General features: G+C 43.2%; 1 protein-coding gene across 1 annotated transcript in view; it reads right to left on the bottom strand.

Moving 5' to 3' along the window:
• Positions 1–1,214: 1,214 nt before the first annotated feature.
• The window catches only part of CLASP1 (cytoplasmic linker associated protein 1), a 167,964-nt gene continuing 144,333 nt past the window's right edge, over positions 1,215–24,845 (bottom strand). Inside the window, exons 32-38 of the mRNA XM_058809099.1 lie at positions 19,830–19,980; positions 18,943–19,189; positions 17,997–18,190; positions 16,232–16,360; positions 6,064–6,270; positions 3,775–3,891; positions 1,215–2,020 (exon numbers count right to left, since the gene is read on the bottom strand). Coding sequence (XP_058665082.1) covers positions 1,934–2,020; positions 3,775–3,891; positions 6,064–6,270; positions 16,232–16,360; positions 17,997–18,190; positions 18,943–19,189; positions 19,830–19,980 — 1,132 coding nt within the window. The 3' untranslated portion in view covers positions 1,215–1,933. The remainder of the gene's footprint in view (positions 2,021–3,774; positions 3,892–6,063; positions 6,271–16,231; positions 16,361–17,996; positions 18,191–18,942; positions 19,190–19,829; positions 19,981–24,845) is intronic.

Here is a 24,845-nt window from a genome sequence, read left to right on the forward strand (position 1 = left end):
AGCAAAAGCCTCACACGTGTGCAGCAGGAGCAGGTCACCTCCCCTGCTCTCAGGTCAGCAGGGAAAGGGACCAACAAGCTTTGCAGCCCAGTGACACACAGTGCCCCACCAGCCCCAATCCCTCCTGAGAAGAGAATTGGGAGAGAAGCTGGCACCAAGCGTCAGCTCCTCAGGGATGGGGTTGAAACACAGAGGGATAATTGATGGAAGGGGCTTTACCCTTCCCTGCTGCAGTAATGGAGTCTCATGTTCTCAGTGTGCTTCCAAGGTGTCCCTTCAGCTCCTAAAGGGGAGGTGGAGGAAGCTGGAGAGACTCCAGGGCACTGAGAGCAGCCAGGGAACACACATCCATCACCACAGCTGCAGCCATGAGCTGCAAGTCCATCACCCTCTTGCATCACTGGCATGGAGGCAAAGCCCCAGCTGGGATCCATGGCAGGTTTGGGGTGGGCATGCCCAGCAGCCAGGATCCAGCCCAGGGCCAAACCCAGCACGTCAATTAGCAACCTCCTGCCTTCCCTGGTTACAGGCAGGCCAGGGGGAGCTCCCCCTGTGCAGGAAGAAGGGTCTCTGTTCAGGGAAGGGCAGTGCTGTGGGTGTTTCATTGCTGCTGGTTTGCCTCTGTCCTGGTCTGTGTCATCAGGCTGCAAACACCTCACCCAGAGCACCCTGATGCCAGCAGTGCCCAGTGAGGGACCCTCACTCTTCTGAAATGCAGAGCACTCAGCTAGCCTGTGCATGGAGATGGCACAAAGGAGGCTTCTAAGGGCAGTTAAGAGCACTGCAGGGTCCTCAGGAACAGGAGGGGCTGTGGCAGGCAACCAGCACTGTCCCGGCTGGCTCAGAGGTGCTTCCATGTGGTATTTCTGTTCAGATTCAGACACCCTTTCTGTCCTCTGGGATGAACATTTTGCCCAAAGTGCAAAGGAGCTGTGGGGACAAAGCCATCCAGCATCAGTGGGTCAGTCAGAGCAGCAGATCAGCCCTTTGTTGCTACAGATTTCAAGGAAAACAGCTGGCACTGCAGTACAGCTCTGCCAGCTCCCACTGCCCACCCACTGACACACTCAGAGCCTAACCCAATCCCACCCACCCAACTCCACTATCCTATTTGCAGAATCAGTCCCAGAACTGGGTCTCAGGTTCCCTTTGGGGAGTAACAGGTAACCTGGAGAGTCTTTTGAACATATGAAAGAGCCAAATGGGTTGAGAGGGGAGAAGTATTTACAAAGTCAATGAAAAGAGCAAGAGCCCAGCTGTTATGCACCGCACAGCTGGCTGGATAGCAGTTACAGAGAGATCAGCCCATCCGGGGTCTGTCAGAACTATGTACAAAACTCAGATGTTTAAAAAGAACCTACTTTCATTACTCACTTGGTATCTCTCAGTATTAAAGCATCTGAGGCTGGAATCACAGCCATACCTGCAATGATCTCCCCATGGAGGGCCCTGCAAGTCAGCTAAGCTGCAACAGGGAGTACAGAACAGGAACACAAGAGTTGAAAGAAGAGAAGGACCCAGCCAGAATGGGTGAGGGGAGAGAGCAGGTAATTAACACACAGGAACCAAAACTGGGTATGAACTAAACCCACAAGATTTGTTTGACTTTTACACGTGCCCAGGTTCTTGGACTCAGTGTTAGAATGCTAACCTAAACATATTTCTGAGATTTCAGCAGGCTATACAAATATGTTTAAGTATGGCTTTCTGATGTTCACTTTTAATGAAGACTGCGACACAGACCTTGCTTCCTTTACATTCAATACCAGTAAGATTCTACATAAAAGCTTTGAAGGGACTAAAATACTGATTGCAATAAATATCTGCATGTCCTCCTTGAGCTGATGGAGCGCGCCAGTGAAGAGTAGCAGAAAGGTCTCTGAGAGGCACCGTTGATTGCTTCTAAGTCTACACACATGTCCACACATCTCCATTAACTGTGCGTTGAAACATCTGAAGAGGAGCTGCTGTTGCTGTTGGTGGTCTGTGCCCTCTTTATATACAAGTTTAGTAGCTTCATCTGAAAGAAAGAAAGAAACATCAGGAGAAGATGCCAGGAAAAAACAGAGGGGAAAAAAGCTGACTGCCAATGTAAAAACTCTGATTCCATAGTGAGCTCATTTTGGGGTGAGCTGACACTGGGCATTCTGGAGGAAAAACAAGAAAACTGACCATATTTCAGAACAGAGACAAGAGGCTATGCCCAGTCCCAGTGAAGTTACAGACAGATTTCATGGGATTTAGAAAAGCCTCTTGCATTTCACTTCAGCAGCCATCAGTTCACAACCCTCAATCCTGCAGCCAGGCCAGGTCAAGCAGGATTCCCACAGAGGTCAACAGGGTTGCAGGCACACTGGTGATCCAAGAGCCAAGGGTCTCCCTCCTAGGAAACACCCTGAACCTTCCCTGTTGTATAAAATGTTTTCTTTCAACGACATTATATCTTCACTAATGTGGTACATCTAGTGCAATTGCAGTTGTTATGACTATATACTTCCCTTGCATGGATTTGTTTTCTTTTTCCTCCTTGCCACCTAAACTCCAGATCCTGTAATGACTCATGTTAACATTTAACTTTAAACAGGCAGGCAGTCTGCATAAACCCAGAAGGATTACTTACATGTTTATAGTTAGTGATGTGGTGGACTCTGTTTGTGGCACCTAGGATACTGGAATAATAAAGCCTCTACAATATTTTATAGGGGGATTTCCCAACATCTCAAATATAAACCTCATCACACATAGCTGACTCCTTGCAGACCAATTTGAAGGCACAATTGTAATTTTTTTAGTGACAAGACAGAAATAAAATCCAAGTGGTTTTAGTTTCATATTGTTTTGGTCTATACCACACTGCCTTACCCATGAAAGAAATTGACTTCAAAATGACAGAATGAAATCCTCTGAAGTAAGTAGCTATTTATGTGCACAGATTTGTTTCAGAAACAAAACCTGCAGAATTCATCTTAAAACTGTGTAGAAATCTTGGGTATGAAGACTTAAAACAGCAGAAAAAAAAAATTTGTGGTGGCTTGTTGAGAGCTCTGAAAAGCAATCAAACACCAACACAAAATTCTTGTCTGAAGGACAGAGTTGAATTAAGGGCTTGGTTTCACTTGCAGCATCAGGTCAGAATTTGAGTTTTGCAGCTAGTCTGACTCCAGGGTACAAATTCCTTTGAAGGGTCATTTGAGCTTGCTGTTGTCCCAGAAGGAAAGGGACACATGTGCTCTGCTGTTAAGAGTGAAGCTTTACCTGCATCTCTACCAGCTGCTACCATCTCACAAGTTGCTGCTGAGAGGACCAGCTCTCCCACCATCCCCATGCACTCCCATCACTCTCTGCATGAGGATGCCTGTGTGGCCACAGAACAGACTAAAAGCTATTTAATTTGTATTGCAGATCTGCTTTTCAGCCAGAGCAGCCAGCTGAGCCAGCTCACTCCACAATCACCTCTGGATGTAATGCCAAAGGAGGAAGACAAACGTGGCTGGAGAAGGACCTGCTCAGAGGCAGCCTGCAGTTACACAAGATCAAATGTATCACAAAACCAATCTCCAAACACCATTAAGATTTTCTAAGTGGGATTTCAAATGCTCACAGTGCTGAGCAGGTGCAGTGCTGCTCCTGTGGCATTTGTCAGGGTGAGAGAGGATTTAACAGAGTTCAGGGAACCCAACCCAGAGCTACAGTGAAGCCACTGGTCTTGCTGCTAGTAACAGCCAGCAGAATGGCTTGCAGTACCAAAACACCAGAGACACATTACTCAGGTACCTTGCTTCCTGTGAGTTGTGCGAGATGAGGTTTCAGTTCTTCTCCAATTACTGAATAAATAGCCACTAGGCAAAATACACTGGCTTTTCTGACACTGCTCTCTGTGTTATCATAACCCTGGAAATGAGAGGAAAAGGTCAGAAGACAAACAGCACTCCCCAACACCCTTCCTGAGCAATACACTGCAGAGCTGATGTGCATTTTGCAAATGTGGCTGACCTAAGAGATCAATTAAAAAACCTCTGCTTAACATAACAGTCTGCAACCTGAATACTCAAAGAGCAAGAGAATGCAATCACCCTATCTGTTCCTTCTGATATTACTTATTACTGTCATGTTGTAAGTTATTAATATCTAGTTATTTATAGCATTAGCTAACAACACATGGTTTCCTAACACAAGCTCAGGACTCCATCAGATACACACATTTCTGTGTCCAGTTCAGATAACCATGAACTATCCTGAACAGTCAGGATTCTTTGGAGGGCTGCTTACCTATCACAGAGGAAATACCACAGGAAAGAACATGCTGAAAGACCCCTGTGCTGATCTCTGGCAGCTTTGGCAGAGCTCACACTAGCCAGCAGGTCACTCAGCAGCTATGGGCAGCAGTGCCAGGCTCAGGCAGAGATGCATCACTCAGCACCATCCCACCCATAAGAAAGGCAGACACCACTCCAGCCTTAGGGGTGCCAGCTCCTGTGGCTGCAGGGTGACCTCTGCCAGGAAAGCCAGAGGAGGGACTGACCACAGCTGGGGCTGTCCCAGCTGCAGGGCCCAAGCACAGCCCAAAACAACAGTCTGCAATCCCACAGAGCACTGAGCTGGGAAAGCAGGAGACCTCGGTGAGCTCAGAGAAACTCCAAGCTATTGAGCATCAAGGTGGAGAAAAGGCTGAGCCTCCTCATCAGCACCAGGACAAGCACCACAGCTCTCCCCTGCCAAGCCCTGCTCTTCCATGGGGTCCCCCCTGTCCATGGAGAGCCTGCTCCAGGCTGTTGAGCTGCACACTTGTGCCCACACTGCTGCTGACACTCCTTGCCTCCTCACCCCTCTGCCAGGACCCTCAGCGTGGTGAACAAGCACAAAGGTGATTCTCTCCACACACAGTCCTTCAGCCAGCATCCCAAAATACTTCCCAAATGTAAGGAGTAAATTCCTTCTATTACTGAGTTTCTAAGGTAAGGAAATACCTCAGGCAGACTCTGCTCTGAAATAAGAGCCATTTAAAGTAATTAAAGAAGACAAATAAAGCTGCCTTTTTAAAGGCATGCTGCTCTCAGATTTTTCCAGTACATCAAAGTTTCGCTGTTCAGATTGTTGTCTCAAACAATGATGGCTAAAACCATTTTACAACAAAAGTTTAGATGAATACAGAATTGTCCAATTCCCAGAAGCTGAGATTTAAGAATTGCAAGAACTGACACTACAAAGTTGGGAAGAATGCCAGGATGCATAAGGGGAATTTCAGACTTTGCTCTTGTCCTTCCAACATTTTAAGCTCACAATGAGGAGGCCTCTGTATCCCAGTTCTCCATGGAAGTCTTACCCACCTAAACACATCTCCCCCTTTCACTCTGACTGATCTGTTCCTGTCACAGTCTCTCCCCAGTAAAACACACACATTTTCTCTCCTTCCTCACTGCTACTTCACATATTTTCTTCTTGTTTGCAGCCCCATCCCAGCACTGCCAGCTGCTTGTGCAGGGGACCAAAGACAGCACTGCTACAGCCAGTGCTCAAAGCTAAATCCATAGTGTCCAACTAAGCCTTAGCACTGGCAAAAACACAGCTCCCCACCCAGCCTGAGAGAGTTATGAAAGAGGCTGAATAAAGTCAGCAAGTAGCTTGGTCCTAATTTCAGAGAGAAAAGAGGAAAGGAGCAACCTGCGTGCTGGGATTCAAATTCAAGTGCAAAGAGCACCATCAAAGCACAGAACAGCTCAGCAGAACTAAAGGGGAATTAAAGGGGACTACAAGATGTACAGAGACAGTGTAAAATGTGGCTAACTCCTATCCTCAAATTTATTTCATGGCTGCTACTGGCTTATTTGGGAGTCAGGAAAAGGCATGCAATTGTGGAATATCCATGTAGGAAACTGAATTTTCCTTTCCTTAACATTAAAAGGATGAAAAACTCATATATAAAAATTTTATTTTACCAGAAATAAACAGCTTAAATTACCAAAATCTGGCCCCATAGGGTCCATCAGTCTCCCTCCCTTGTGGCAGAGATGTCACAAATTAATGGTGGCTTGTGCTCAGGAGCAGTGACATGGGATTCTGTACCTGTAACAACCCAGGAATGATATCAGGTAGGAGCTGATGCAACGATTCCTTGGAAATCCTCTCGATGACTTTTGTTTGCATTTTGATGGCAGCCAAGTTAATTGGATAGTCTGCAGTCTGAATGATGGGGCAGAGCACCTTGATGCACTGCTCGGGGTGGATGGAGCTTGCCAGGGTGGAAGCAGCTTCTTCAGCAGCTCTGACAACCTGGAATGAAAGTAGAGCAAAGCCTTATGTTAATGAGGTCACCCTTGACAGCCAACACTGCTGCTGTGTGCTAGGAATGACTGCCAGGAAATGCTTGGGGATGTTCATTAACAGATCTGCAGGAGGCTTTGTTGAGAGGCAACTGACTCTGAGACTTCACATCCTCTGTCTCCACTGACATCTTTGCTCCAGCCAGTGGCAAGAACTCCTTCCTGCCTCATGTAACTGTGTCAGAGTTGTGGCTAGGTTGAAAAAATGATCTGTCACCCAAGGCAGACAGGCACTCCCAATCCCAGGAGGAGAGAGAGGATGACATCTCTCCAGCCACTGCCAAAGAACCCAAACCCACCAGCTTAGACTTACACCAAAGGTTTCTCCTTAACCATTATCACAAATGGCTCTGCCACAGCTTCCAGTGTGCACTCAGTGCTGAGTGGCACATGCCATGCTGAGGCACCCTGGCAGCTGTGTCCTGCCCCTCCCCAGCTGAACCACACTGCAGCCAAAGCCAGGTCACAGACACAAACTGTCCCTGACTCAGCAATGTAGCCCATCCAGGCAGCACTGGGATCACCATACAAAATGGGAGCCAGAACAAGTGGAAACAGCAGCAGAACCCACCCTCTGAACCAGCCCACACTGTAAAGGAGTCACACAAAGCAAGGATGATGCTAAATTCAACTCTACCCTGAGAGAAAGCAGATTCACAACTTCCACTCTTCCCCAGCAGGTAGGACAGCTAGTTCAAAGAAGAAAGACCCAAATCTGGTCTCTCCTCCCAAGAGAATTTATTAATTTTACATTCTGCAGTAATTGGATAAAAAAGAACAGGATGGGAAGGCAGGTTTTCTTTTTTCAAGTGTCTGTGCTAATTGCCAGGCAACAACATGAAGCTTCCTCTTGGCTGTCCTCTTCCTGGCCACAAATAACACACTCTTTGCTACTCATGTTCTTGTTACAACACAAAATATGGAGGATGCTATTTTCCATCTTCTCTCACTCTCCTCTTCTCAGGACTTACTTTAAAGGGAGGGTAAATCCTGAGCAGACAGATGCCCTTGTGGGCAGACTTAGATCCAACACCTCAACTTTAAGAAGAAAGAAGCATTCACATCTTTGTCCCCTCATGTTTGGGCTCTTCCAGCTAGTCCCAGGCAGTCCCTAACAAAGCCCAGGAACATTAAATCACCCCTCTTTCCTGGTTGTGTGGGAGGCTCAGGTGCCCAGCACCAGTTCTCTACCTCCTCCCAAACTGATCTACCTGGGGCAGTCTGAAGTCAGTACTTTGAAACTAGCACCAGGAAATCTGTCCCAGGCAATCTGCAAAACAGCAAATCAATCAAACCACAGGTGTCCCATCCCTTAGACCGAAGCCATGGCTGCTGAATTTGTGTTGTTCTCCTCTCCCACACACTGTGATGGCATCAAACTCAGGGACTTCTATTTGAGTAAGGCAACTATGGACAGATGTAGCTCTATCAAAGCCTCAAAAGAAGGTAAGCTTTCATTATTTTTAAGCAGCTACTGTGGATAATGCATGAATAAGGAGTAGCTGGAAGCTTATCTTAGTCCATGGACGACAAAACACAAGGTTTAATTGACTTTCAAGAGAACAGCAATTAATAGTGACCAGAAGAAATCATCTCCACCTACAGAGCCAGCTTCACCCACAGTCACAGCATCCCAGCCATGCTGCCAACATTTATCTTCACTGATGCTGAGAGCTCCCTCCCTGAAACAGGAATGGCACAAGACACTTGTATTCCCAGGAAACAGCAGAACTCCTCCACTTGGCTTTTGGCATTCTCTAAGGCAAATCCAACAGTGAATGTGACCTCAGACACTTCACACAGCACAAATATTGCATGCAGGCAAGATATGGGCAGGATGGTGAAGTAACCTGAGATTTTGAACTGCCTCTGTACCAGTGCCCTATTTACAGAAATAAAGCTGCCCAAGTGCTCCATTTACTTCAAGCCTTTCTCATCATTTAATTATAACATTAAAACATAATCCAAAATGAATGGCAATCCACAATGTGGTCAATATGAAAAAAAAAAAAAGTTCTTCCTGAAAGATCTGTGAATGAGCAGCTAGGCAGAATAGAATGCTTGCTGGAGCAGATTAAGCCAGGAGCTCCCAGAAGTCTCTAAAGGAATCCACGTCCAGGCACTGCAGCTTCTGATGTCTGCTTTCCAAAAATGATGGAAAGCATGAACTTAGAGGGCTCTGATACTTTACCATCAATTTAACTATTCACTAGGAAGCCACTAGCCAAAAAACCCCAAATATTACTATTTGAACACAGGCCACTTGGGATTTTGTTCTGCAGCAATGTCAAACACTGCTGGGAGGGTGTTTTCAGACACTCCCAGACAGAAAAGCTGACACATATATCATAACACACTAAAAGAAAATTGTAAAAAAAAAAATTCAACCTTATATTCTCTTGGAATCCTACTTGATAAAAAAACAACAATATTTTAGTATAAACCTATGGCTAGACTCTGATCTCAAACACACTACCATTAAAAAAAGCAGTAGGTGAAAAATTTAATGAATATTCTATCTGGGTTTCAGCTAGATATCCTGTTTGCACACACTATACTATGTCTACTAAGTTGAAGGTATGAAGCAAGTCCATGAGACAAAAAGCCCATTAACCAATCCCAAGCGCAAGGAGCATTAAAATACAGTGAATTTTTAACAAAATAAGCGAGAGTTCAACAGCAACAAAGGTCACACACATTTTGCCCATCAAAAGGTGAGTAACGAAAGTTGTGAAGGTACAGAAATTATTTATACCCTTGACAGTCCTGCTTTCAGCACTGCTGCCCAGTTCTAGCATGGATGTGGCTACATTTAGGCAGTGGCTGGCTGTTTCACATCCCTTCCCCCCAAACACAGGAGGATGCATTACACATATCCAGCACGACAGGAGCTTGTAAATATGACAACACCAGGGAGACTTCCAAGCCTCCCATGAGCACATCTGGCAGACAATGCCTGCATCTCAGCCACACTTCAGCAAACTCCCTGAGCTGTGATTAACTTTAATAACATGCTCAGGTCTCACTGACATCAACAGCATTCCAGCATGTGCTAACATGCTTGTTTGGATGAGAGCCTCTGCAGGTAACAGCCCCTGGCTCCCTGGGGAAGCACCAGCCGGTGACAGGGCTTAGGAAGGGGTAGGGCAATACCAGCTGACAGTGAGCCAAAGGGAAAAACTCATCCCTGCTGGCACAGGAAGCCAAATGCCATCATTTTGCAATGCAAGTACCAGCCCTGTCCTTCCTGCTGGCTTTGGCAAAACAAAACACTCAGCCACCCAGAGAGACTGCATCCCATGTGGGGCTCTCAGTATTCACCCAACTGGCTCAGAGGTCTGCTCACCTGGCACTGCCAGAGAAATCAGCAGCACTCCCAAACAGGAAAGTGCATTATCTAAGGGTACAACCTGCCAGGTCATTTGGCAACAAGAACATGAAATTGTGACAGAGTTTAGCAAAGACATTTTGCCATGAGGCACACCCCTTGTGTCTTGCAAATTGGACATACCTTACAGCATCAAAAAATCAAATGTCTTTTTTAATCAGGGCTTTAACTTGACCAGCAGAGTGAAACAACCTTAAAAGGAGTGGGAGAAATGAATAAACAGGATCAAGGAACAGGTCTTCCTCCCAGCTTTGAAGGCAAGACCAACAGATACACGTTGGGAAGTGACAGGAAAGGCCCGTACTAACAGTGACACCACAATAAGTAGTGTCTATGTAATCTACCCTTTAGCCTAAGAAAATGAAAGGGTGCTGTTTGCTACGTGCTCAGACTGGAGAGCTTGCTGTCACAAGAGGATTAGAAGTTAGACAAGTTAACCAAAGGGAAAAAAATCCAACCCACACAGGGAAGCAAGGCAGAACCATTCACACGGAAAGGCTTTAAGACAGCTGGAAGGGGGAAGAATATCCACAGGGAAGCATCACTGTATGCCTGCTTCTTGCTAGTGAGTCAGGGAGGGTATCAAGTGAAGCAAGATTTTTGTCTGACCTAATATAATTATTCTTCGGAATCTCAGAGATACAAAGTAAAAGTAGAAAAGCCGTCAAATGATGACAGCAGCTGGAAGCAGCAGGTTCAAAAGGGTGGCTGCGAAGCAAGATGTGCAAGACTACAGAGAGCCTGCAGTTCTTTAAAAGCACAGACACTAAGCTGTATGTAAGGTATGTCACAAACATGATTTTACCTCCCAGTAAAAGCTTAGAGCAAACCATGGCTTGAACTGGATAGTTTGAAATCGTTCAACACAGGGCAGGTAGCCCTGGAATGCAGATCTAAGAGATAGCTCTTGGCCTTAAAGCAGTAGGTTTTTCTCCTTTCTAAAGGCTTACCTTATGCTCTACACACTGGAGACGAGATTCAGCCTGACTTTTGCAGGCATAACATAAGCTCTGTGTGCTGGAGGGTTCCTTGAAAGACATCTGTGATACACTGAGACCTTTCTAGTGAGTCTCATGAAAGAGAAGTTTTTATACTTCCACCCAGCTTGCTTTAGGGAAGGAGCCATATTCACATGCACAAAGCCAGTGAGGTACAGCACACAGAAAGCTATTCATCACCAATGTCTTCCTTAATGCTACCAAGGAGCAAACTTCTTGTCAGGCAGTAACAGGTCAGGCAAGCCCAGGAATATGCATGGGAATTGCTTCCTGATTTCAGTGTGAGGGGATATGCTGATGTGCAGCATTAGTGTGATCAAGACAGTGACCTGTCACAGAGCCTTCTCTTCAATCAGAAAAGCACACTGGAATCATCAAATCACAACATTTGCTGGACAAACTTTGGATGACAATTCCCACTGGTTTACCTGGTTAACAGAGCACTGCAGCCACAGGATCCTATTCACTTAAGACAGCCAGAGCTCAGACTCCATTCTCTTCCACTCAATTTCTTCTGCTCGGCTACTACACTTCATGCATTAACATGTTGCTTGCTACCTGACAGCTGCAGCAATCAGCTTACGAGTTTTGAATAGTTTAATTTCTGCTTTAAAGAGACACAAAGTACTGGAAAATAGGACAAGGAAAATGTCCTGACTCCCCTAAAGCGTGCCAGGTTCATAGGCTACACAGGGCATCAGTGTAACATGTAGGATCTCAGCAAAGCAGCACCTGTGGCACCTGGATGAGAGCTTCCCACAGGAACTCAAGCTCCTTTGGGAAGTACTTTGGGAGTACTCTGCCATGATTGCTAGTTCCAGTGTCTCTGCAGAAGGTTATAGAGGATGAGGCAGTGCAGGCAAAGCCTCACTGAAAGGTTAGAGGCTTTGTACACCACTGTGAAACAAGCAGCACCAGAGAAGTTTATTAAGCAGAAGAACAAGGTTTTGCTTTCAGGCTTACAAGACATGTGGCTGGGCTTTTGAGCCAATTTTTGCCATCTAGAGGTGGTTACTTAAAGCCTGTATAATCTGAGCTGGAGGGGAAGGAGGTTTACCAGTACCTAGTCAGGCAAACTCCCATCCCTGAAGGCTTTACAGTCTAATTCAGACAGGAACAAACAATTATGGACTTGGTTTCAAAGCAGGAAGTGGACTCAGCAATGGGTGAGATGAAAAAGCAGTGTGATTTTTATAAGGATTCAGAGATGAAGTAGATTAGACTGCTTCTCCTGGGCACTAAACATTTGAAATGTACTGGGAAACTGAAAAAGCACATAAACATATATTATGAAACATCAGTGACTGCCCAGCTGCAGCACTTGGTAGCTTCCAGCACAGACTAAGTAACAATCTTCAGGACTATGATCATTTAGTGCTTTTCTTTTTGCAGAGACCTACACAGATCATACCATCATCAGAAGACAGTTACAATATATAAATATCAGAGGCCAATCTAAAAGCACCTCAGCAAGATAATAAAAATTATCAACAGGTAATGGGTAACTGATTTCTTCTTCTCCCTCTTTCAGAGGGTTACAACAAAGAATGTACAACAACAAGCATCCCAATTATGCTTATGGACTTTCTATATCATAAAATACAGAAATTAGATATCTAAGATATGGCACAGGATTCTTTCCTTACACATAGAAAACAGACATCAGTTAAGTCCATAGGATTTGTGCCAGAGACAGAAACTGGGAATTAGCTATCCTATGATTTCTAACTCTGCTGCTGATTTCCAAGATACTAAACTATTTGTTTTAAAATACTCAATAATAAGGAATTATCCTCATTTTGCTGGCATGAAACTGAAGCAATGTCATTATCAGTGGTATGGGGTCAGCAAGCAGAATCTCTCCTTAGTTATGGGTGAGTAACTACACTGGAACAAATGAGTTAATATTAACTAATTGGCAACAGAAAGATGGTTCTCTTCCAAATAACTACAAACAAAGATTGATTAAAATCAACAAGATTTAATATCATCCACAACTTCAATTACGTTCTAATGCTCCTAAAGTAAGTGAAAGGCATTTACATGCCAACCCCCCTAAATGTTCCCAGTTAGGACTGAAGCAAGCTTGACTCTTCACATCACCCCATTAAACCAACAGCACTGAATAGACTGTTGTACTACAAACAGTATAAAAACAGGACAAAGTTAAAAAATGCAAACTAAACATGAATCCCAACCCAGAGCCCTCTAGTCTGTAGCCGAGGGTTACATTAATTTTGACCTGCTATTGAGGTCTGTGCTTTGCCAATCTCCTGCATTTGCACTCACAAGGTGTGACTCAGCTCCAGCTCCATGCACCAACTTTTCCTCTCCCATATCCCTGAGGGGAATTGTGGTGCTCTCAGCTGTGCTGCTCTGCTGATCCCAGACCTTGCCTTCAGCAACAGAAGGCAGACGATTTTTAGCCATGGCAAAGACCCAACTGTCTAAAGACTTCTGCTTGGCCTTGGAAAAACAGCCAATTATCCAGGCATCCCAAAATATCCAACTATGCTACCACTGTTTTGATACTTCCAGCTATGTAATCTGGAATAAAGTCACAGGTCTTTTCTTGTTTAAAAAGGAAAAGAAACTTTAACTAGATACCAGCACTCAGCTGGGGGAGGGGGTGATATTTGCTGGTTGGTGAATATATTGTTTTTGACATTTGATGTCTCCTGGTGATGCTGAACAACAGCAATATTGGAATTTGTGTAGACAAACAAACCTTCCTGATTTCCAAAGAACTGCCTCTTACTATGACTTCTTGGAGACAGTACCCAACCTTAACACTTCTGCTCCTCTTCAAATTCCCTTTGCTTGGTCACTTTAGATTGAGTCTCTGGGGGTCACATATAACTGAAAATGTGAGCAGTAGCTGGCAGCAATTAGTAGTCCCTGTGCTGAAGGGGAAATTCAGGTAAAAAAAAAACTGAAACAGATACAGCTTGCTCAAAACAGACATTTTCTCCTAAGTTACACAGCCTGTTGGACACCAAATTATCTGATCATAACCAAGGATCACTTCAGTCTTCTGCTACAAGGCAGAAGCAGCCCAGAAACATAAAGTGGAGTGTCATCTTATCAGGACATCACTGACACAAAGATTAACCCTTTCCCAAATAAATTATATACCAGCTTTTCTTGAAATAGTTCTTAGAGTCTGGAGGAAGATTTGATTTTATGTAGTTTAAGAACAGTGCAACCGCTCCCTTTAATACTGGTCTGATATAGTGAGAAAGCAAGCTGTAGAACAGACTGCTCAGCACCTCCTTTCCCTCTTCAGCTATTCTTTCCAAGTGCCCTTCACTCCCAAACTGGTGAATCCTCATTTAATCTCTTGCTCAGTGGGATCCAGACAAAGGGCAGCTCCTCCTGCCCTCCTGGAGGGAGCAGGGCCACAAAGTCAGCAGAGGGACTGAGCTGGAGGGCCACCAAGGGAAGGGAATTTGTGACCTCCTGGCTCCAGGCTATGAGTTTGACCAACTGAGCCATGCCCAAATGATCTCTCAGTTAATTTTTCACAGACTTAACTGAATCAGCAAGTCCCAACTACAGGTAAAAGCACTTTGAGCACATTCCCAGGTATATATTTAGCCTAGCTCATGTGGATACTCAAGTGCGGGTACCTTTCTTAACTTCAGGAATGCTGATATGCTTAAACGACTGACAGGCAGATGATACTTTCCTGGGCTGCACCATGGTTCTAGAGCCTCATTTACACAGGGATCAGAAAATACTCATAACACAGAAAGAAAAATCCAAAACCAATGTCCCCACTTAATACAGCTGTGCACACACAGTGGATGGCAAAACAAGAATATACCTGCAGTGTCCTGCTGTGACAGCTGCCCCCCAAAGGTCCCACTGCAGCTGCTGATGTCTCATTATGAAGCTGCTGGGAAAGCCATGTCAAATCAAAGCCACACTATGTGCAGCACAGCAGCAACTTGCTGAGCACAGCACAGCTCAGTTATTCTATAAAGAACTGCCAGAACTCCCACCTCTCATTCCTGGTTTATCTTTCCCTGCTTTTCCCTGGGAGGTGCCTCATGCAAATCCTAAAGAACCTTTCCACACCACAAGAATACAGAGGCATAAAGCATGGTGCTATCAACATCAGTCTTGGCTTCTGTAAAACCCACCAGTCCCACAAAGACAGTGGATTCTGAGGGACATTAAAAACAATGCCAGGGACTATCTGGAAAGGTCCTGCTAGAAATGTTAGTTCTGGAGGATTCTCAGACAAAAAATACAAAGGGCACTGAGTCAAGGTGAGCTGAGAAGCATGCAAACAGGAAAACTTGCCAATAAAAGGCACTCCTTCAGAACATAATGTTTTGTCTGACTGCTTTATCAGAATATCAATTTACAACTGCTTCTCACTACTCTGAACTGAAAAAGACAGGGGTGCAAAGGCTCTAAATCAAGAAGAGGAAGGTAGGCAGAGTAGGGTGGCCCTCATTCACTAAAGCATTAAACATATTCTACTTCTGTATTTTAGAGAAATCCAGACTGTTATTTTCTTTCCCTGAGGGTGTTTTTTGTTCGGCTGTTTTGATTTTCAAAACGTACAATTTCTGCTGCCCATGGTTAAATAATCTTGTGTCATTCACCCAATGCTCTGGAGCAGTCTGGTCTATTTTAATAATCTTTTCATGGCCAAATATCTTCAGAGATGCCTAAAACTGCTAATTTAGAATAATCCTGTTATAGAGAAGAATAAATGCCTTAGATTTCAAACCAAGGACTTTGGTAACAAAACCATCACAGACTGCTAGGGAAGTTCTGGTAGCACTTTCCAGAAGGTTTAGTTCAAACTTCCAACATGCATGAGGTAGATTAGAAGATCCAACTTGGAAATCAATCTACAAACACTAACTTTAAATGTAATTTGAACTGATCTACTTAAAATATTACCATGTCCCTTTATTCTAGCTTACTGCAGAATACTTTCAGTTTTGTACATGAGTTCTCTAACAAAAAAGAAAATGCAATTCACCCTTCCCTTTGCTTCTTCCTCTGCCACTGCAGCATGGCCTCTGTCCATTTTCTCCTGTTACTCACCAGTTCCCAATTTTCTAGCACAGCCCAATTTCACCATTCAGTTTTCACACACAATTCTGCTTAACACAGCCTTTGTGTTCTCCAGTACATTTTATTCTTACCTGTACACACAGAGGCAGCACAGTGCCCCCAGCATGTTCTAAAAAGTAATTAAACATGCCCTTTTTTTTCCTATAGTTCTCAGCCTGTCCTGGAATAAGCAGGGAAATCCAGGGAAATTAACAAACAGTGGAATACCACTCCACACAGCTCCAAGTCTACATAAATAGCTCTGACAGTCTCCACTTTTTTCTTCACTGTTTCAGCATGTAAAAATCCTGTCTCTTCATACCTGGGAGACTTAATACTGATTTGTTCCACTGTCAAGAAGACTCCACGTTTGCCTGTTAAGCCTCACAGGTCCTACCTTCCCTCAGCAGGTCCAAGTTGCTTTTCCAGTAGCTGAAAGGTTCACTCACCTCCTTGTGGGAATCCTTATGTGCTTCCAGTGTTTTCATGATAGTCAACTCCGCGTAGTTCTTGAACCGCGCCGGCTGGTTCCGCAGGATCTCCCTCAGGACCCGCAGTGCCAGGGCCCTGATTGAATGCTGTGTCAGGAAAAACAGACATTAGAAAAAGGTTAGAAAGAGTCACTTCTCAAAATTGTAGTTTGAAGTGAATTCTCATGGCTCATCAGAAATTTGCATGGCTCCCTAAGCCACCAGTTCCAGCGGAGTAAGCAGTGGAGTCAATGTAACAAAATTCAGAATTGGGCTCCTTGCTTGCTCTTGCACAAAAAGCCACATAAAATGACTGTTGTCACATATACAAGAATCAGAATGACTACTTTCCTAAATTCCATTTTCTTTTGGCAATGAAGTACAAATTTGTACTCACAGGAGGACATCTACATTACATGAACATGTATATTTTGCCATTCCTCTTTTGCTCAGCTTGGCAGATCCAACTGGGCTCCATCCATGCCACAAAGCTGTTTTTCATGTACTAAAGAAGTAAAACTGACTTGTCCTGTAACTCCTATGGAAATTACTTTCAAGGACTTAAGTTACTGTAGTCAACACTGATCTATGTCTTCATCCTTCCTATCAAAAGATCATGAGCAGAGGGGATTTGTAACAGCTGTTTCAATTTCATAACTTACATTAAATTTTTGACCTGTGGCCATTCCAAATAGATGTCATTATTTCAGCAGACAAATACGTACTTTACTTCATCCTCTTCAGCCTTTAAAACATGTGCTTTGCTATTCATCTGAAAATTCCTACAGTAGCACAATTCACGTGTACTTAAGACAAAGTCACCAGACCTTGTGATACTTGTGTGATGGTGCTATCATTAAACAAGTAAAACTACAGCAGTTCATGCTTAAACTAAGAACAATGACTAAGAAAATGTCAGCAACCTACCCTGCTTCAGAATTAACATTCCTGAGAGCATGATATGTATTTTACAAGTAGTATAAAAAATACAACAGATTTTTGAATCAGATGAAACAAAAAAATAGAACTGTGAGTGCTTTGAAGCCTCAGTATTGTAACACTCAGATGGAGCATGGCTCTGATGTGAAGGTGCGGTGGCGTGTTGAGCCTTTACCAAATATCATTGTGCTGCAAGCTGAACAAATATCCCCAAAGAGAAAAAATCCTAGCCTGTACATTTCCACTTTGATCAACTACCAAACATAAAGCTGTGATAATAACACAGTTTTTTTTTTTAACATTTCAAAACAAGATCCCCTATAAAAGCAGCTTGCTCTTGATGACATTTTTACAAGAGACAGAGACTCATCACATGAGATCTAATGCCCTGGGTCTTTAAACCACCCAGGGGAAAAAATTAATTTATTCTAGAATGCCTTTATTCTGCTTGCTGGGAATGGGTATAATATAGCTAAGAGCTTGTAGCTTCATCCTAACTCAGAAGAGAATAACAGAAGTCTTGACAGTTTTTTACTAGACTAGAACTTCTTTTCTGATTTTAGTTTCAATTTCCTATCTATTTATTAGTAACACTCTTGAAGGAGGGGGAAAAACTGGGACATTTTGGAGTAACTTAAACTCATCACTGAACAGAGTGAAAAAGTAGAGCTGTTAACCTTCCAAAGAAAAAATAAGCAGTGCAGCATCACTGATGAGTGGCAGGTTTCATTTAAACTGGTGTGTAGGAATTATTACCCAAGATGAAGCAATAGACAGGAGAATTAAGACAAAATCTACATCTCACATCTTTGTCTCCAAGCGTTTCCAGCAGCAAGAGCAGAATGGTTTTGAAATGCTCCTCCCAAACTCCAAGATTATCCTCCCTTGTGATCTTGAGCAGTTCCAGGAGAGCTCCTTTCCGCTCCTCCACCCGCTCGTTGTGGTTGGAGAGCTCTTTCAGAAGATCAGCCACCAAATCCGAATGGTCAATGGGTACTTCTAGGACAAATGGCAGCAAATCATTTGGAGAAATGGGGAAAAGATCAAAGGTGCCAAGACTGCTCACCCTCTATGGAATAAGGTTCATGTAACCAAGGGCCCCCCAAAAATGCATCAACATCCAGGTGGTCTCAGTCAAGGAGGCAACAGAATCAGACTAGCCCATAATTTAACCTGAGTTCATAGCAGGGCTCATGCATCCGCACGTGGCTTCTAATGAACCAGGAAGAGATGACAATTGGTTTCTTCCAGTTCCAACAATTACTTCTACAAGATGAGAACTGCTGTGGTTTTTCCCAGACATACACACCCAAAACCAATGGTCACATGTATGACCTTTAGAATAAAGTACAGTGACTCATCAGTGTACTGCAAAAGAATAAAGCTGATGTGTAGCTGCACTTAATGAAGTCAAACACTCAATAACAACAAGCTGTTGAGTGAGACATTTCAGCCATGAAGAGGGGAAGGTCCCAAAGCAGTGTCCCTACAGATGCATGTGGATGCTTAAGGGAGTAGTTTACAGGAAACCCCAGGCAAACAAGAATCAAAACCACAGTATAAAATTTTTTCCCAGTATCCACAGATGAGGTTCTGCTGGGACATGAGAACAAAGGGTATTTCATACCAAGCTTTGGCGCAGATGCAATGTAATACACAACACATGCACAGGCAGGCACGTATCTGAGGGCACTAGGCATACAGAGTGGCAGTGAGCTGCCTGCAGTGCTACAAGGTGAGCGGATACAAACCATCCCGGAGCTGATCCATGTCGTCATCAAACACTGCTTCCTTCAGGGCAGTCTTGTCGTAAGTGTTAATGGTGTCAGCATAAGGATAGGGGTTGTACTCTCGAGCACGGGGCCCCGAAAAGGCGCGGGGAGGCTGCGTGTTCAGCAGGGAGGTTTTGTTGTCCAGAGCCATCCTGCCGCCTTCCACAACGTCACCGCTTCCGCGGACATCGCCACTAGGGAGAGCAAGGCCACCATCCCGAGACACCTAGGGGAATTGAACAGAGGGGAAAAAGAGAGGTTTAAAATTCTATGGAAACTGTAGCGTTTTTGGAGTTCACCCACCAACAGGAAAAGGCACAGATTTACATGTATTATTTATACATAATACTTACGTAAAGCTTTGATTACTACCTCTTTCTTGCACACAATTGCACCTGCTCAAAAATATCTCATAATCATAGTTTCTGTAACCAGTCTTGCACCATAAGATACTGTATGAGCTGTGCACTTGGAATGAGCACAGGTCCTAAGCAGTGAGGGAAACCATCCATACATTTTAAGAACATTTCCCATTACAGACATGACTACACACACTCCAGGTAAAAGCCATCACTGAGCCATGCTGAGGCTGAGGAACATCAGCACTGTTTCCATCCTTCATGGCACTTGCACAGAAGCCCAGTGAGCACATTCCACAGGAGGCCAGAGTTCAAAGGGAGCCAAGGGAAACAGTCAGTGAAACCCCATAATTAAGATATAAGAAATTAACAACCAATAAGCAGAAGACGCCTGTAAGAATACAGCAGGAATAACTGGATTTTGTACACGAACAATCCACAGACAGGTTTGATCACAATGTTTTAAAATTTTGTCTATTGGGGGAGAGTAAACAACGGAACACTTACAATGTCACAGTCCTTCTTTCCATCACGTTTGATTGGCTCATTCAGGTCCTCTTGACTACGGAAACTAAATTTCTCAATCGCTTCTGTGACTCCACGAAGAGAGCTGTAGATTTCATCAGAGTTTAGGTTCTCCGTGTCATAATCCAGCATACTAAAGACCAAACGTATATGAAATGTTACAAATGAAACTGGAATCCGCTTCTGACTGTCAACAAAAACAAGCTGGAGACATATGGTTTGGAGTGCCCTTTCTAACAGTGACTTGTAACACAACATGGATGGAATCAAAGCAGAGTTCAGGTCTGAGCTTCCCCTCAAATGGGGCTAAAACAAGGAGAACACATTGCTGTCAGTGAAAGGAAAACAGGTCCACTGTTTCTTACACTCAGTAAGTATGCTACCTTCTGCAAACCAAAAAACCCTATCCCCAGTGTGGCAGTGGTGTAATTTAAAAAGGAAAATAGTCTCAATCACTCTAAGAACTCAAATGGTTGTGACAGCTGGCGGAAATGAAATCAGTGAAATTTAAGTTTAACAATATATGAAACTATGACAGATTTAAATGGAAAGGAAAACATAACTGGACATAAACCTTAGTCTAATATGGCCCATTTTAATTTATAAAGTATTAAAACTTAACTCACTTGCACAGTGCCTTGATAAAAACAGCATTTTAGTAGTTGGCCTAAGTTTGAGAATTCTCTCACTTAAACCTGACACCTTCTTGCAGTTTATCAGTTCCTCAGAAATTTCTGAGCCAAAAGTTTTGGGATTCCTTGAGGAGTTATCCAAAATTAGGTCCCATGATAAAATGCCTTGCATGCAAGGGCAGATGATATTATAAGATCTGGAGTAAGAGAAGTTCCTACAATCTTTGAGAAAATAAAACAGCATTATTGGCAGGGCTTTGCTCTATCTAGGAGAAGTTGAGTTTGCATGACAATCACTAAATTAATAGATCCAGCAAGACAACAATTTCTGGCAGTCTCAGATCTCAGTAGAGCCAGAAGCAAACAGACTGAATCAGACATTTACATCAAGTTGTTTGTCAATAAATGCAAGAAGTGGCTCCCTACAGTGGTGAATTACTATTTCATAACATTTTGGGAAGAATGACAGGATAGGGTTGGAGGCAGATGGCTGAACTGAGTTGTGTTCCTTTTCCACAAAAGAAAGATTCCCTATGAGGTGGGTGGGGGAAAATCCCAAACAAACAAGAAAATCCCTTCTGAATTCTGCATAGACAGCTGTTATTTTCAATGGAACCAAAAGCAGGATATTAAATATCTATTAAATATCTAGAACCACAGCTTTTTTTTTCTGGAAGAAACTTGGGGACTTCAGACAGAGGATAAGATGGGCTGCAATCCTTTGGGATTAACACACTGAAAATAGCCATAATCCCTGGCTCCCAAGCAACGTGTTCGCACTACACTCACACAAGCATCAGCACCATGTATTTTGGCAAAGAAACCAAAGAACAATTCCCCAAACAGTGTCTGGCAGACCAGGGAGAATGAGCAATCATTTAACAGACCAAGATCAGGAAACAAAAGCTGTTCATAAACCTACAGAAGTTGAAGTATTTAAGGCTTTTCAGACAGCTGAACAACAGTAATGCACTGTGATGGCTTTCCAGACAGAAGGGAAGGCAGTTTTTAGGTTCTTTAGAAGTACCAGTCAGGAATGGGAAAATCTTTGTTTCATACAACCTCAAAAATATACGTTTTGAGCTCAAGCACATTTAATTCACAGACCTTAAAGAGTTTTTCATGTAACTTTGAAGTGGGCAATGAAACACCCATTTGAAAAGGTGTACATGTGACTGTACCTGTGTTCTCACACCAAGAGATGACATGACTTACCAAAGGTCACACAATTAAATCCATAGCAGAAAAACCAAGAAAAAATCACAAATATAATACTGACAATAAATCTGCTGAAGTCATCACTTCTTTCCTCAGGGATGAATTCTGCCCTACACTGTCACCAAAGAACAATGAGAATACAGACTCTTCCGTGCAAAGAGACTAAGGTAATGTCTCAGAGCCACCAATGTGATGCATTTGTCAAAGCACAAACCCACATTTTAATAAAGATCTAAAGAATCCAGTGATTTCATATATAGAAGTAAGCCTGTGTAGGAGGTCACATTATGGCTGTGCTCTACATGAATGAAAATTCTACAATGTGAACACACGTCTCTACTGACAGTATGTGCACTGGAATACTTCACAGACAACACAATGGGGGGAATAAAAGCAAAATGGAACTACACTCACCTTTCAGGAAAAAAAAGGGCACAAAAGGGAAAAAAAATTATGACCCATGCAGAAAACTAGAGGAAAGGCACAGGATGAATAAGAAGTGAGTAGAGATGAGCAGTGTTTAGGGATGTCACAACATTATTTTCCATCTGCTGCACAAAACCAATGCAGCTGTCTGTAAGCTTATAAAGATACAATTTGGTAGTTTTCCAGTCTGGCATGAAATACATTTTACTTCCATAATTGTTATTCAGTTTCCAATCCAAACTATGTGTAAGTAGTCCACAGTTTAGTGTCTTCAAGCAGTACACAGTAACTCATGTCCTTGCACTTTCAGGCTCTGGGCTGGAATATATGTTACATTATTCCAAACCTTATTATCTGGTGTCAGATAAAAGAAGACAGAAAAAACACTCTCAACTAGTTTTATTCCAAAAATTAATATGGATCCCCTCCATAGATATCTCCACAGTGTCCTAGCAGAGTCAGAACATTCATTTGAAGTTTTTAATTCTGCAGGCATTCACAGAGTTACCTACTACTGCATTCTACTTTCTCTCTCAGATGTCACAGGTTCTCAAGCTTTGAGCCCTCAAAGAAAAATTTCTTTGCTTTTTTTTTCATTAGTTTTTCATTAGGAAAAATTAAAGTCTTTTCTTTGGCTTTAAGGAAAGACTATATAGTCCTTCATCAGGTAAGACATATCTAAGTCAGGAGAAACTACATTTACAGATGGTTTGTTGTCAGGGTTTAAACTTTAAAGAATCCAAGGAATTTAACAGATATCTGACAAATTAAATTTGTATTCAGGTTGGGGTTTTTTTTCTTAAAACCAGCATACAGCTTTAGTCCACTTCATTGATTCAAGAGCTGTATGCAGACTGGAACAACATTTGAGGGCACAGGAGGAGGAATAGAGGTTGAAATTGTGATTGATAAACTCAAAATCTTGTGGTAAGAACAATTTTAATTTCAGCACTATAAATTTCCAAGATGTTCCACAAACACATTATACAAGAAAAGTTCTATGTGAAGTCACTCCTGAGCTGTATGTGTCCATCTGAAGGTCCTCTAGTGCCACACGCACGGTGCAGCCAAACTGAAAGATCCTGCCCCTGGTATCGTAATGCAACCAGTGCCTGCCAAAAGTGCTCAGCAACTGTGTTCTGATTGGAAACTGACTGTGAAGCATCTCCCCTGCCATCTTCTGGAATGAGTGAAAGAGTCTGGAAAAATCCACTTCATTTTATCCCCACTAGCATGCTGCATCTTCCCCAAGCAGCGAGCAAGTGGCTGCCTGTCACCCCTGCTCTTAGAAAGCAATCATCATCTCTGCTCCTCTTCCAACCAAAGCCTCTGCAAGTCCCACATTTGAACAAATCCTGTGGTGTGAAAGGTAAATAATACTGTGACACCTCAGACAAGTTGGTTTAACAGGTAGCTTGTTACCTGGGAGAGTAAGAGCGTCTGAAAGTCTTGTGGGAAGGAGCAGTGGGGATGGAGTTAGGCTGAGAAAGGGGAGGGGGGTGCTTCGACAGCCCATCTGCACTCCAACCCCAGAGCCGACTGCCGTGACCAGAGGAGAAACAAAAGAGAGAAAAAACAGAGAAAGGAGAGGGAGGAAAAAAAAAAGAAACTATAATCTGAGTGGCTTAGTGCTGTCATGCTGCCTTGGAGAGAGAAAAAAATTAATAGAAACAAAATTAAACAAGAATACTCCATTGCGCCTCACAAGTCTTTGTTTTGGTCTTTATTATTCACTTCCATTTTTATTCCTAACATAATATGATTCACAAAAAATCCAGTCCCTGCTTGTACTAACCAGTAGATTTCACAAATGGATATAGCCTCTAGAAACAACTCCATTTATAATGTTCTACGCAAGCAATCCCTGGCCACACGTGTATTCAAACTCTAAGCAGGTGTTTCTAAGCAACAGGATTTCCCTGGAAGAAAGAAAAATTGAAATTTATTTTTTTATTAGACACCTGAAGATACCTTATAAAGTTTGTCTTCTGGTGCCTCTATAAAAGCCTGTAGTCAGGCCCTATATAATCAGAAAACTTTTGCAGGGCTTAAGATCTGATCCTGTTTCACCAGATTCAAACTGAACCCAAATATGCAGCAAGTGAAAAGTCAGTCTGGAGTGTAAATGTATAATGGGGACCCGGCCCAGGTCTCAGCAGACAAAGGTGGAAAGACTGGGTGAAACCAGCCTCTGAGTTGATTCAGATTGCTCCTTAAACTTTCACAGGCCCCTTTAAGTTATTGCATGACCCTGTGCCTTTGGGTCAAGACATCCATTCCTGTGTCAATTTATCCAATCTCTGCTTTTCTCCTTTTCCTATTACAGTACATGGATTTTCAAAATCACCTTCCAATGAGAATAGATGCTTCAGCTGGTGGAGTATTCACAACACTACTTTGTTTCTATTACATTTCAGCACATTGTCTTGGATATTGTATTTGTACATATGCAAGTGAAAGATACTTTCACATGAGAAATGACAAACAAGTCAAGAATTGCTCCAGTGCAAACAGCAGCAAAGCCAGTTAAAAAACTCCTCTGAAGAGCAGTGTCAAAAATTTCACTCATTAACCAGCAATCAAATCCCACAGCTATTACATGCCAGTATCATCAAGGAAATACTCCAGACTTCCAGACTGCTTATCAGAAGTTTCACAGCTCAGGTCTCACCTACCTGAACACAGGCCACCAAACAATGCAGGCTTGTTCTTATTGCATAAA

The sequence above is a fragment of the Ammospiza caudacuta genome, chromosome 8, assembly GCF_027887145.1.
Source record: "Ammospiza caudacuta isolate bAmmCau1 chromosome 8, bAmmCau1.pri, whole genome shotgun sequence".
Classification (NCBI taxonomy): Eukaryota; Metazoa; Chordata; class Aves; order Passeriformes; family Passerellidae; genus Ammospiza; species Ammospiza caudacuta.